The following is a 12,360-nucleotide window of genomic DNA, read 5'->3' on the forward strand; positions in this document are numbered from 1 at the left end:
GCCGGGTTTTCGCCGCAGCCCCATGCTTGATTTAACTTGTATCTCCCTGTACATGCTGGAATGGAGTCCAGAGCCATCCATTCACCCCTACCGAAATGCCTCATCAGAACCGGTTTTCCGGGGCGTGATGGAAACTTCCTCCGTTGGGTCACCTTGTTGTCCCGCTTCGGCACATTCGGGATTGAATTCTCATTGAAATGGCATCGCCAGTGGATTGGAACAAGCGCAGCGATGGTCGAAATTCAAGAGCCCTGAGCATATGAACTCATCGTAGATAAATTTATTTATTCAGTCAATAACCCGGAACCAATGGCCAAAACGCTGGTCAAGGCAAAGATCAGGATAACACCGGAACCTCGTGGATAAGCCATCGCCATATGTCAATGATGTAATCGATGGGACAACATATTTCTATCCTTGGGCAACAATTGGGTTTGGCAGAACGATCTATCCACGGTCCTGATGTCACGGCCCGAGCGGCAGCTGGGTGAAACTCGGCAGGAACTCGGCGATAGCCTGTTCTTGAGATATTATGAAATCGGTCAATTGATGTTCGAATAGATGGAAGTCATGGAATCTAGACCGTGCGAGGAGAAAAGTTATGAATCTGTTGAATGTGTCATTAGTGTGGGTGAGTCATATAACATGGTTGATTGCCGGCCCGTCTTAGACTCAAAGCCCTAATTGTTCACACCCCCCCACCCAGCACTCCTTGGATAACCCCTCTGAACCGGGACTTCCTTTGTGTATATGTTTTCATGTTCGACTAGGTTGTCAAATGAAAGAAGTATACACTAATTAGTTCCAGCGATCCAGCACGACATAATACCATAGCCTACATCGCTACTACCTCGCTCCTACAATGGAATCGTACCAATGAAAAATGATGTGATATTGTCAAAGACCAGCTATCTAACTAGAAGACTGCCCAAACCCACAGGGACGTCTCGACTACCACGAAAAAACGAGCCCGAAGGCGGTCGAAAAACAACATCGGTAACAAAAGACCCATCAGTCAAAGCCAGCAATCAGAGCCAACCGACAACGGACCAAAAAGGATCGGCGGACTAATATCCAAGCATGAGATTCATATTCACACCGACAGGGCAACCATAGGTGGCATGGTCATCGTTGGGCTTGTGGTAGACGCCGGGGCAGTCATCAGAGTTGCATTCAACCATGGGACAGTTGCTCTCATCATCCGGGATGAGGGCGAATTTATGGCGGACGAACTCCGATCCAGGACGCAGGTTGATGGTCGACATGTCACGGAAGACTTTGTCGTTGGTGCGGGTGTACTCGAACTGCAGCACGTTGTTGATGTCGGGGGTACCGGCAGCGATTTTGATGGACACGCCGCCGTTGGGGTCGGGGCTGAAGCGGTAGGATTCCTTGTGGGCGCCCCACATAGGTTCGAGGGTGATCATTGGGCCCTGGTGGGTGTCCACGGACCAGAGGTAGACGGGGACGCGGAGGTGGTTTATGATGGTAACGGCGCCAGGGGCGGCTTCGACTTTGCTCACGTCGCCGGCCTTGATTTCGGCGTCGATGAGCTCGGCCATGGCAGAGTTATGGTCGGCAACAGGGGAGGCTAGGGCTAGAGAGAGGAAGGCCAGGAGGAAGATGATGAAGTCGTGGATGAACTTCATGTTGGAGGTTGGGTGGTTAAAGGTTTTGGTTTTAGCTTGGAGAAGGAGACGCTTGTTGGAGCAGAGGATGATTGTCAAAGAGATATGGGATGAGGAAGAAGAGGGTTAAGATGGGAGTTAAGAGAGCAAGTGGACAAGAGAGGGAAGATGGGGGATTTTATAGGCAAAGAAATGATTGAATTCATGGTTGTAGTTATACAGTGATCGTGGTTTATCACCGGTCGAGTCTGCTGAGATAAAGTGAATTATGGACATGTGTGGACTCACCTGGTGGGGCATGTCAAGACAGTGATATAGGATAGTAGGTATCCGTCGAGATGAGCTATGCTAATATCGAGTGACTGGGAGAACAACGACAGGCATCTGTCCGTTAACAACACTAATCTAGTGATCAGACTTCCATGACTGGGCACTGGCAGACAGGGACTGGGCTTCAGAATTAATATCACTCCAATAATGACAACAGTGTCATGATTGGACTCCAGTGGGAAACATTTCAATAAGTAACACAATTACAGTGAGTTGAAATCTAGTAAAGACATGGGATTAGACCCAGAGCGCTGGGGGTACCCACTCTATCTAGCTGGAAGCCTGATAGAGTCTAATCAGTACTCCAGTGATGTATCCTCTCAATATGATTTCAGAATTTTGTTAATGCATTCTGACATCTTTGATCTAGATAGTACTACAGTGTCACTTGAACTATCATAAGTGAACAGCAATCGAGATATATTTGTAATTGACATTCAGCCCACTTTGAAAGAAGTGGACCATATTAAGACAGAACTCGTAGCTACAGAAGGCTTCTAATCAGAACTTGCAGAACTAAATTGCTGGGAGACATCCCTATTCTACAAAAGAGGACTTTGCATAGGCATAGAGAGATAAAAGCGACAAAATAGGGTTGTGAGACTTCCGATCAATCATCATTATAAATACATCCTGTTCCTGACACCTTTATGCAATAACTCCAACAAACTTCAGAATACCATCAAGCCCACCAATATCACACATTCCCATCATCACAGAATGTACTAGGCCTCTTGCGCACGAATGTCGCCCGGACTGGATCTCCTTCATGACGAAATGGCTTCCACTCCCCAATACCATATTCTTCCGGTGCGCGCTTCACACCCCTCCCCCCACCACCGACAATAACATTCCCAGGCCGATAGGTAGGATCTCGTTCCATTCGCTGGATGACAGAGATATGGATCTGGGCATCATCTGGGATATCCCGCACCTCACCTCGTGGAAGCGGCCACGAAATCGGCTCCCACGAGCCATCTGGCCGGAGATCCATGCGCCGAAAGGGGAGAAACTCCATGAGTCGCCATATGAAGGTCGAGAACCTCGACAGGCCACCGCCGTAGGAGAGACTATCATGCACGATGCCCCGCGCCATTGTCTCATGGAGGACCTCGTGGAATCCGTGTCCGGGGCGTTTGCTCCGCTTGTGGTCGTCGACCGACTCCTGACAATCGAACCGTTTTAACTTGACGGGGTCAAACTCGACGCCTGCTGCCTGCGCCTCTTTCACCATCCACACGAGCGGAATATGGCTCAACGGCCACGGGTCGTTGGAATCGACCCCCCATCCCCCTCCAACATCAGCGTGTTCCCCAGCGAACCACACCTCCTGGATATCCTGCCTCTGGGGGAATGTTTGTTCAGGCGTCGGCATGCTCAGAGGCATGAAAATTTGGTCCGTCAGAGTCGACTGACAAGGGGTCTTGACAATAGACGAATCAGTCCAAAGCCGCAAGCTAGAACGAGTCGATGACCGCCCCCGCGACGCGCGATATGTCGTCTCGTCATCCTCCGACGAAGAATCACCCGACTTCTGCCCCCTATCCTCCTCCTCCTCCTCCTCATCATCATCATCATCATTCCCATTCAGCAACCTCTCGCACTCACCATTCAACGCCTCCTCCTCATGCCAAAGCCGCGACGAAAAAGTCCGCTCAAACCCCCGCGGTCGTCCTTGCGACACCAAGTCCTGCCGAAACTTCGCCCTCCGCTCATTGATAGCCACCGCATGGCGCACAACCTTCGCCTTGCTGCGCGAACTGTACGGGAACTGACTGCGGCCCATCCACGGGCCCTCAAACATCGGCACACTATTCACCGTGTCGAACAGCCCCATAAACCTCACCGGCTCAACCGGCCAGCTGAACGTCTCCCGAAACGCCTTCATGTACTCGAACAGCCTGCGCGTCTCCTCATCATCATCGCTCCTCCGCCGCAACTGCCAGCGCGAGAACTTTCTCCACGCAAACGCAATCAGCTCCTCGTTCCCCGGCTGCAGCAGCCCAATGTGGTCGAGCATCTCGGATAGGAACCGCGCCGTGTACGCTCCGCGACTAAAGCCGAACATGTGGATCTCGTCACCGGGTGTGTAGTGGTGCATTAGGAAGCGGTATCCGCCCAGGACATGCTTGTCGAAGGACGACCCGAGCGCGGCGTCTGCCGCTTTGCGACAGGAGGCTTTGAAGCGCTGGAAGAGGTTGGGATCGCTGTCGAGGTTGTCGGCGTTGACGTAGGTGCCGATGCCGGGCTGGTAGTAGTGGTATTGGTGGCTTTTGGTGCGGTCGAGCATCTAAACAGTTAGTATTTTCCCTCCCCCATTATACTTGTGGAAAGGGACAAAAAAGAGACACAGATAACTTACACGATAGATCTTTAGCAAATTGGTATCAGACTCATCCCCCGCGAACTTATTCCCCGTGCCATCGAAGCACAGGATAAACCGATGCCTCGGCGGCAGAGGGCCAAACGGATCCATATTCATCGCTTGAGGTTATATCTCCAGGTTACACCCAAAAGCAGGAACATAAACGTAGTAAGCATAGACCCATCGTTCACGAAAGCTGGATCCCACCATCTATATAGCCTCCCCGCGCGGCGTGGCTTAGACTATATGCAAGTGACAGAAAAATACGAAGGGGGCATGTTGCGGCTGGACCTGGGGATTTTCTTTCCCCCTTATTGGACACGGTGGTGGTTTTGCGGGCGCAGCCTTGTGAAGGGCCTTAAGGCTGACGATCTGACTAGTCGTCCCTGATGCAGGGGCTGGTTGGACGGCGGTTAGTCTGGGCGAGCGAATGTGGTTCTGCGCCTTGTGGGCGGGCGCCTGGTGTGGGGGGGGTTTTGGACCTGTCAGGTAGTGGGATTTATCTCGTATGCCGGTTGATTGTTCGGTGAGGATGTGGACTATTGGCTTGGCTGCTGGTGGGGGGGATAGGTTTAGTCTCGGTTGCAACGTTGATGCTAGTCAGACGAATGTGAATCATGCATGAGTTTGTCTTGGGTCGCGTCAATGGGCTTTTTGTCTGATTTTATGGCTCGGGGTCATGATGTTAGGCAACCCATGTTTTAGATGGTGGTTGAATGTGTTGTTTACTATTTGTTACTGTCTTCGCTATGCCACCTGAAATACAACATGAGGCGGGTAAGGGAGTAAACAATCAAGAACTGGATACAAACAATCATCAACTAATTTCGTGCTTGGCCCGTAGTATTCGAGTCTAAATTTAATGATTTCCGATCTATACCCCAGAGTATGAATTTTCCGATCTGAGTGTAAGCTCTGAGCCACGTTGCTAATTAATTCCCGGGCCCCGTGACGCAATACATATATTTAGTAGTTTCTGAGCTGAGGCCAAGACATGTATTAGATTTTGTCATCGGTATGTATGTCGCTAAAATGTCTGGTGTATACAGTTCTAGGAGTGTTGTCCATGATTGGTAGTTAAATCTATTATAAGATATTCTTGCCGAAACTGTCCTCCAGCAATGGTACATGCTACCATTGAAAAAACGAGGGGGCGGAAGGAAGATAGATCGACCATAGCCTACCCCTAATATGAAGCCTAGCCTGTAGGTATTCCAACCTGCTTTTGCGAATCATGTCGGACTACATATTAACATAAGACTGGTAGTCATTTTATGGCACAGTAATAGTATGCACAATTGGAGCAATAAGTATTGAAGTAAGCAAGAGCCAAGAGAAATGTGGACAACCTATCACCGTAGTTAATTTCAAGCTATTGATGCATTGCCGTGTTCAAGCATGGTCATACTGTGCTTTATTCATACATACAATGTTCAGATACTTAGCAATGGCATGCGAGTGACTTGACCTAAACTTTTCCCATAATTTGTAATCGGAGGTACGAATAGTAGTATGTAAAATCGTGTGGACACCTTTGCGGCCTGATTTTTCGGATTTTTATAAACAATAATTATACCGGTTTGTTTTGGCTGGACCATGCAACCGAAAGCGAAAATAGAAAAGCGAGAGAGTGAGAGAGAACGTTCAATTGTGATAATAGTTCTAATGTGATAAAAGTAGACAGTCAAAACAAGGAAGTATTCTGAGATAAACATGACTATCAGAGCTATACATGTAAGAACCATCCTGACTATCAGCACTACATCCTTCCTCACCGATCACAATCAAACAAAACTCTACTCACCATCATATAGTCAACACAGACCGTAAGATGATCATCACCAGCAGGTAAACCATTCTCAACCTACGCAACAGGAAAAAACTATAAGTACCCGTCTGATTCCAACAATCTTCTCCTATAACCATCCCAAGAAACACCCCATACACACACACTCAAACCAAAAAGATCCACCATCATGAAGACCACTCTCCTAACAGCCTTCCTCTCCACCTTCCTGCTCGTCTCCGCCAAACACCGCTGCGAAAAGTACACCTACACGAACGAGGTGTCCGACGGCTCCCCCAAAACATCCGACTGCAAGACCCTCGCAGACAACATCTCCGGTAGCGGAGACTGGACCAGCTCGGGGGCCTCGCAGCGCGAATTGGCCAAGAATGGAGGCTGCGCGTTCGGCACTGAAGAGGCGGACGGCGAGGGTTCCGCGCTCTACTACGTGGGCAACGAGGACATCATCGATGTGATTAATGAGATGATCAAGAGGTTTGATCCTGAGGGGAACGGCAGACTGGGGGGGTCGGGTGAGTTCCATTGCGATGTGCCTGCGGCGAATGGCGGTAAGGCTGCGAAGATTAAGTGGGGGATTTATTAGGGGGGGGGGAGCCATCTAGCGGTGATCGTTAGTGAAATATGCTGGTTGTTGTCTGTTTTGTACGTGTTTTATTTGGGAGTTGACTGGCAGAGATAGGGCATGTGAGTTATCACTGTCTGTCTGCTGATAAGGGTGTGGAGACAGATGTAGTGGAAGCATGCTCGCAATGATGGATTTCTATGATTTTGCTCTTTGCTTACTATTATCAAACATGGGTGCAGCAATGCGCTATTATGGGCAACTTACTAGGAAACAGTCAAACTATAGTTCCAGACCAAATTGCAGATCAGTTACATGTTATATTGATGGGATTCATCACTGTGTATTAACATAGAGATTATGTTGTTAACTTGGTCAGACATCGGGCAAGTCCATAAATAGTGCTTACCAGCCCCCAACCTAGATCTTAGTGATTACTCTACCGCTTCACTCCATGTAAGATATTATAAATCCTGCTGAACATCTGATCTGGCGAAGTGAACAGTGCGGTGGCGTAGCATATATTTTTATATATTATCGGTGACTTTGTCTGTCAAGTCTTCTATTTCCCTGAAAACAAGACTATTGTTATATAAATACCGTGAAGATCATGCGCATACTAGGATAACCCCGGAACCATCTGCAGACAGATTACCCAGCATGATATCACTCCATGTTAGTGAGTACTTCACCAATTCATTGATCTATACAAGCCACTGGAAACTACATCGCATGTGTTCGTGGGGTGCTTCTAGATCAAGTACAGTACTACATTTGCAAATCTCCACAGGCGTAGTGTCCGGTGGGTGGGCTCGTTGAACATCTATTCTGTGATGAACCGATGATTTTACTGAATCTGGGATGGGAACAATGGCTAAACTTGTGGTTAGTTCGGGTGTCGAGTATATGGCATGTCCAGGTGATGGAGGATTCCAAACCCCGCATAAGTTTGACTAAACGCGCCTATCCACTGATCGTGCCTTGGATATTAGGGATCGCCGACTTGTATGTCTATTTGCAGTGCCCCACATGGGGCCAAAATAGAAGAGATCTAAATGCAGTGTTTTTTGATAAAGCGTGACTATCACAGCTAGGGAATTTCGTGATATGTTAAGTGGACCGACGAAGACATATCACACTGACTGATACAGAACAGGAAACTCAAAGAAACTTACCATGTCAAGCCTCTCGTTCGCGCGAGTACGGTTCTGGAGACGGAATATTCCGGAGCATGGGGGTGGCTTGATTTTTCGAAGAATCCCTCCCTCATTGGGTGGACCGTATATTTCCTATATACTCGCCGATTGATATCCCCGGTTGAAGGGCCGATGTATGTCCTAACAGGACTCACGCGTCGACCGCTTTCCAAAACAAGGGGTTGGACCCTGGGACAACCATCTCGAAGTAGTATCGAAAAGTCAATCCCACATGCACCAGAGTGGATGATTTCGCCCCGAGCAGCTGCTATGGGCAATTGGCACTACTTGATATAGTTATAGTTAAGTAGGGACATGACCTCACTGGGCCGTCCATATGCCAAGCCCGACCTCGGATGACCCGATCGGGTAATGATTCTTGCAACATCGCCGATTGACGCCCGAACGCTGAGTCAGCCGGATGGCAAATCGGGCAAATCATGCAAATCATGCAATTGTGCAGCAAGCTCAAGAAGCTTAAATGCTTTTTCTTTCCCTCCACATCGACTCGTTTTTGATCCCATCCCTGTTTGGTGTGTTTTCTACCTTGTTTTTTGTCTCTTAGAACAGGAGACTCATTCAGTTCCAATGTTTCGTCGTTCCGTCACCTCCACAGCTGCCCCCGCTGTGCGGTCGGCCCTCAAGGCCCAAAGGGGCTTTGCGTCGGCCTCGCCAGTGAGCACGGCCGCCCGAAACCACAAAGTCGTCGTGATCGGCGGGGGCACCGCTGGTCTCACGATCAGTCACCAGCTCCTCCGGTCGGGGAAGTTCGCCCAGGATGACATCGCGGTCGTCGACCCCGCCGAGTTCCACCACTACCAGCCCGGCTGGACGCTAGTCGGTGGCGGCCTCAAGACTAAGCAAGAGCTCCAGAGCCAACTGAAGGGCCTGCTCGACCCCAAGCTCAAGTTCTACAACACCAATGTGGGCAAGTTCGCCCCGGAGAAGAACGCCATCACGCTCGGCAACGGCGACACCCTCGGCTACGAGCAGCTCGTCGTCGTGCCCGGCATCACCATCAATTACGACGCCATCAAGGGTCTCCCCGAGGCCCTCGCCAACCCGGACGCCCCCGTGTCCTCCATCTTCGGCTACGAGACGGTTGACAAGGTCTGGGATAACATTAGCAAGATGAACAAGGGGGATGCGATCTTCACGCAACCCGCGGGTGTGATCAAGTGTGCCGGCGCGCCCCAGAAGATCATGTGGCTTGCGCTGGACCACTGGAAGAAGCAGGGCCTGTACAAGGCGCACTCTCCCGAGTCGCCTATCAAGATCAGCTTCGCCACGGGGACGCCGGCCATGTTCGCGGTGCCCAAGTACAGCGCGACGCTGGAGGCCCTGCGCAAGGAGCGTGGTGTTGAGGGTCTGTTCCAGCACGACCTGGTCTCCATCGACGGTAACAACGCGACTTTCGCGCGCGCCGAGACCAAGGATCAGGTTACGAAGCGCTTCGATCTGATGCACGTGGTGCCCAAGATGGGTCCCCACGGGTTCGTCAAGAACAGCCCGCTGGCCAACGAGGCCGGCTTCGTCGACGTCGACGACTTCACCACCCGTCACAAGAAGTTCGGTAACGTGTGGTCGGCCGGCGATGCGTCCAGTCTTCCCTGCTCCAAGACCGCTGCGGCCATCACCGCCGAGGCTCCCGTGCTGGTGGGCAACCTGATGCTCGCCATGGAGGGCAAGGCGCCCGACGCCGAGTACGACGGCTATGCGTCGTGCCCGCTGCTGACGGAGTACGGCAAGGTTCTGCTGGCAGAATTCAAGTACGGTGGACAGCCCAAGGAGACGTTCGGCAACCTGTTTGGTATCGACCAGGCGGTTCCACGTCGCGCCTTCTATCACCTGAAGAAGGACTTCTTCCCGTGGGTGTACTATAACTCGATGGTGAAGGGGACGTGGGGAGGCCCTAAGGGGTGGCTGTGAATGTATTATAATTAAATAGATAATATTCTTCTCTTCTTTTTTTTTCTTTTCTTACTTTCTCTCCTTCTGTCTTTCTTGGTTTTTCTTTGCATAAATGTTGGATGTAACTACCGAGGTCACCTGACCTGGAGAGAGCTATAGTGGGTCTGTGCCTAATCGCGATATCCACTCTGTCTCTCCACTCCATCCATACTAGATCTCATCAATACGATCCATCATCGTGACCCCTCACCCGTGGGACCTCCGTTTAACCTGCGGTCAAGGCCACCGATCCCGTCGTGGCGTCAAGACTATTCCCAAAGTAGCCGTCCCCGCACGCCTTCTACCCCCCTGTCGACGCAAGGACTAAGGTCATGGCGTGCTCGATGTCAGCATTTGCGTGCTGTCGGAACCAGTCATATCGCAGCAGTCGAGCCGTGTTGGCATCAGGTGGATGGACGGTTTGCAATGGGGCTTTTGTTTGAGCATGCCGTGCGCCCGCCAAGAGGAATGCTGTGCCGTGCTTGATTCCTCGAATTTAAACTATTTCTTGTCCAACTTCTGCGCGGGGCATAGGGATAGATAAGCTTGACGCGCTGTCGTGGGAATCACATCCCTTGAATCGGATGGGATAAACACTGGCCATGGGACTGAAAGGCACTCCGCTCGGGATCTTCCGAGCTTACTTCTTTGGATTCTTTGTCTGTACGGCTGGATTCTTGTTCGGATATGATACGGGCATCGTGGGTGCGTCTCTCCCCCCTCTATCCATCTCTCAAAACAAGTCTGCTAATACTTGGGTGTTGCAGGAGGCATCCTCACCTTCAAATCCTACCAAGATGACTTCGGATACGGCGACCAAACGACCGTCAACGCCGTCATGGTCAGCCTCCAAAACGTCGGCGCCTTCATCGCCGCGCTGGGCATCTTCCCCGTCTCGGAGCGCTACGGTCGCAAGATAACCGTCCAGGTCGCCATGACGCTCTTCTGCATCGGCGTGATCCTCCAGGTCGTGCCCTCGCACTCCCTTGTCTGCTTCTACATCGGTCGCGTGGTGTCGGGACTGGGCCTGGGCGCCGGCACCGCCGTCGTCCCCGCTTATAATGCCGAGATGGCGCCTAAGGAGATCCGCGGTATGCTGGGCTCCGGTATGCAGTGGCTGTTTGCGCTGGGCGTCATGGTGAGCTACTGGATTGACTATGGTGTTAAGGTCGGTCTGCCCGTGTCGTCGAAGCAGTGGCAGATCCCCGTCGGGCTGCAGCTGGTACCGGCTGCCGTGCTGGGGCTGGGACTGATCACCCAGCCGGAGAGTGTGCGGTGGCTGGTCAAGAAGGAGCGGTATGATGAAGCGTGGGCGAGTTTAACGTGGATGCGGGCGGACGATGGTACCACCCCTTCCCCCTTGGACAAACACAGTCCATGCTAACATAACCAGGCGACGCCGTCAAAGCCGAATTCAACGAAATCCGCGTCGGCCTCGCCGAAGAACTCCGCGCGACAGATGGCCTCCGCAAGCGCGAGCTCCTCGAGAAATCCAACATCTACCGGCTCGTCCTTGTCTTCGGGATCTTCCTCGGCCAGCAATGCACCGGCATGACAGCGCTCGCCTACTTCGGCCCCCAATTCTTCAAGCTCATCGTCGGCGACGACACGAACCAGTCCCTGCTGATCACAGGGCTCTTCGGCGCGGAGAAGTTCGTCATGGTCGGGATCTACATCCTCTTCTTCTCCGAGAAGTGGGGCCGCAAGCCTACCCTATGGATCTCAGCCCTGCTCATGGCAAGCTGCTTCATCATCGTCAACGTCGTCACAGAGACAACCCCCAAGCCGGAAGGCGAAACCACTTCCGCAGGGATCGGCACAGTCGCCATGATCTTCCTCACGAACTCAGTTTACCAGTTCTCATGGGGCCCTCTGCCGTGGCCGTACACAGCTGAGATCTTCCCGTCGCGAATCCGCGAGGTCGGAACGTCGGTGGCGGTGTCGACGCAGTGGCTGTTTAACTTTTTGTTTTCGCTGGTGACGCCGTATATGATTGCTTCGTGGGGCAGCTACACGTTTACCTTTTATGCGGTGTTGGATGTGATTATGGCGATTATGGTGTTTTTCTTTGCGAAGGAGACGAAGGGGAAGAGTTTGGAGGAGATGGAGACGCTATTTGAGAGTAGGGCTGCTTTTGATGTTGAGGCTGTTAGGAATAAGGCGTTGTCTGTTTATAGGGAGGGGGCTGTAGAGGGAGAGAGGGATGGGGAGGGAGAGGGAGAGGGGGTGGAAAGGGTGGATGTCAAGGCGAGTAAGGCCGTGCCGTGATGATCTCTGGTTTGTTGGGATTGATATTTTTGCATGATGCACATCAAGATCTCTAGTTATACCACCATGATGAAACTTTTAGGATAATATGAGTCCTTCCTCCTGTAGTATAGCAGCATAAGCTATTATATACTATTCCCAAACATGATCTTTCCCACGCCACTCTTGAAGAGATCAGCCGCACACACGGCCTCATCTTTCTTTGCTTCTTATTTGCGAATAGCCTTCCCTTTTCTATTGGCACGATATTGGCA

At 51.3% G+C, this 12,360-nt stretch overlaps 5 protein-coding genes across 5 annotated transcripts; 3 read left to right on the forward strand and 2 right to left on the reverse strand.

The window, feature by feature from the left end:
* Positions 1-740: 740 nt before the first annotated feature.
* BDW47DRAFT_107917 (uncharacterized protein) lies at positions 741-1,512 on the reverse strand. The gene has a single exon (XM_024813108.1). It carries the CDS (start codon positions 1,425-1,427, stop codon positions 1,068-1,070), a length of 360 nt encoding a protein of 119 aa, XP_024670921.1. The 5' UTR covers positions 1,428-1,512; the 3' UTR covers positions 741-1,067.
* A 1,143-nt stretch (positions 1,513-2,655) lies between these two features.
* Positions 2,656-4,548, reverse strand: BDW47DRAFT_132509 (T6SS phospholipase effector Tle1-like catalytic domain-containing protein; the record flags this gene model as incomplete). Its single annotated transcript, XM_024817569.1, has 2 exons — positions 4,321-4,548; positions 2,656-4,248 (listed from the first exon to the last, which is right to left on the reverse strand). Exons 1-2 carry the CDS (start codon positions 4,438-4,440, stop codon positions 2,656-2,658), a joined length of 1,713 nt encoding a protein of 570 aa, XP_024670922.1. The 5' UTR covers positions 4,441-4,548.
* A 1,751-nt stretch (positions 4,549-6,299) lies between these two features.
* BDW47DRAFT_126821 (putative necrosis-inducing factor-domain-containing protein) lies at positions 6,300-6,713 on the forward strand (the record flags this gene model as incomplete). The annotated part of the gene is made up of 1 exon (XM_024816616.1): positions 6,300-6,713. One exon carries the CDS (start codon positions 6,300-6,302, stop codon positions 6,711-6,713), a length of 414 nt encoding a protein of 137 aa, XP_024670923.1.
* Positions 6,714-8,423: 1,710 nt separating this feature from the next.
* On the forward strand, positions 8,424-9,957 carry BDW47DRAFT_107919 (NAD(P)/FAD-dependent oxidoreductase). Its single transcript, XM_024813109.1, has one exon. The coding sequence runs from the start codon at positions 8,477-8,479 to the stop codon at positions 9,815-9,817; it is 1,341 nt and encodes a 446-aa protein (XP_024670924.1). The 5' UTR covers positions 8,424-8,476; the 3' UTR covers positions 9,818-9,957.
* Positions 9,958-10,440: 483 nt separating this feature from the next.
* On the forward strand, positions 10,441-12,106 carry BDW47DRAFT_132511 (general substrate transporter; the record flags this gene model as incomplete). Its single annotated transcript, XM_024817570.1, has 3 exons — positions 10,441-10,543; positions 10,606-11,181; positions 11,232-12,106. The coding sequence occupies 3 exons, from the start codon at positions 10,441-10,443 to the stop codon at positions 12,104-12,106; spliced, it is 1,554 nt and encodes a 517-aa protein (XP_024670925.1).
* Positions 12,107-12,360: the final 254 nt, after the last annotated feature.

Source organism: Aspergillus candidus, assembly GCF_002847045.1.
Source record: "Aspergillus candidus strain CBS 102.13 unplaced genomic scaffold BDW47scaffold_31, whole genome shotgun sequence".
Lineage (NCBI taxonomy): Eukaryota > Fungi > Ascomycota > Eurotiomycetes > Eurotiales > Aspergillaceae > Aspergillus > Aspergillus candidus.

Coding starts and splice junctions, on each gene's coding strand:
- BDW47DRAFT_107917 (XM_024813108.1), bottom strand. CDS start 1,427: ATGATCACCCTCGAACCTATGTGGGGCGCCCACAAGGAATCCTACCGC.
- BDW47DRAFT_107919 (XM_024813109.1), top strand. CDS start 8,477: ATGTTTCGTCGTTCCGTCACCTCCACAGCTGCCCCCGCTGTGCGGTCG.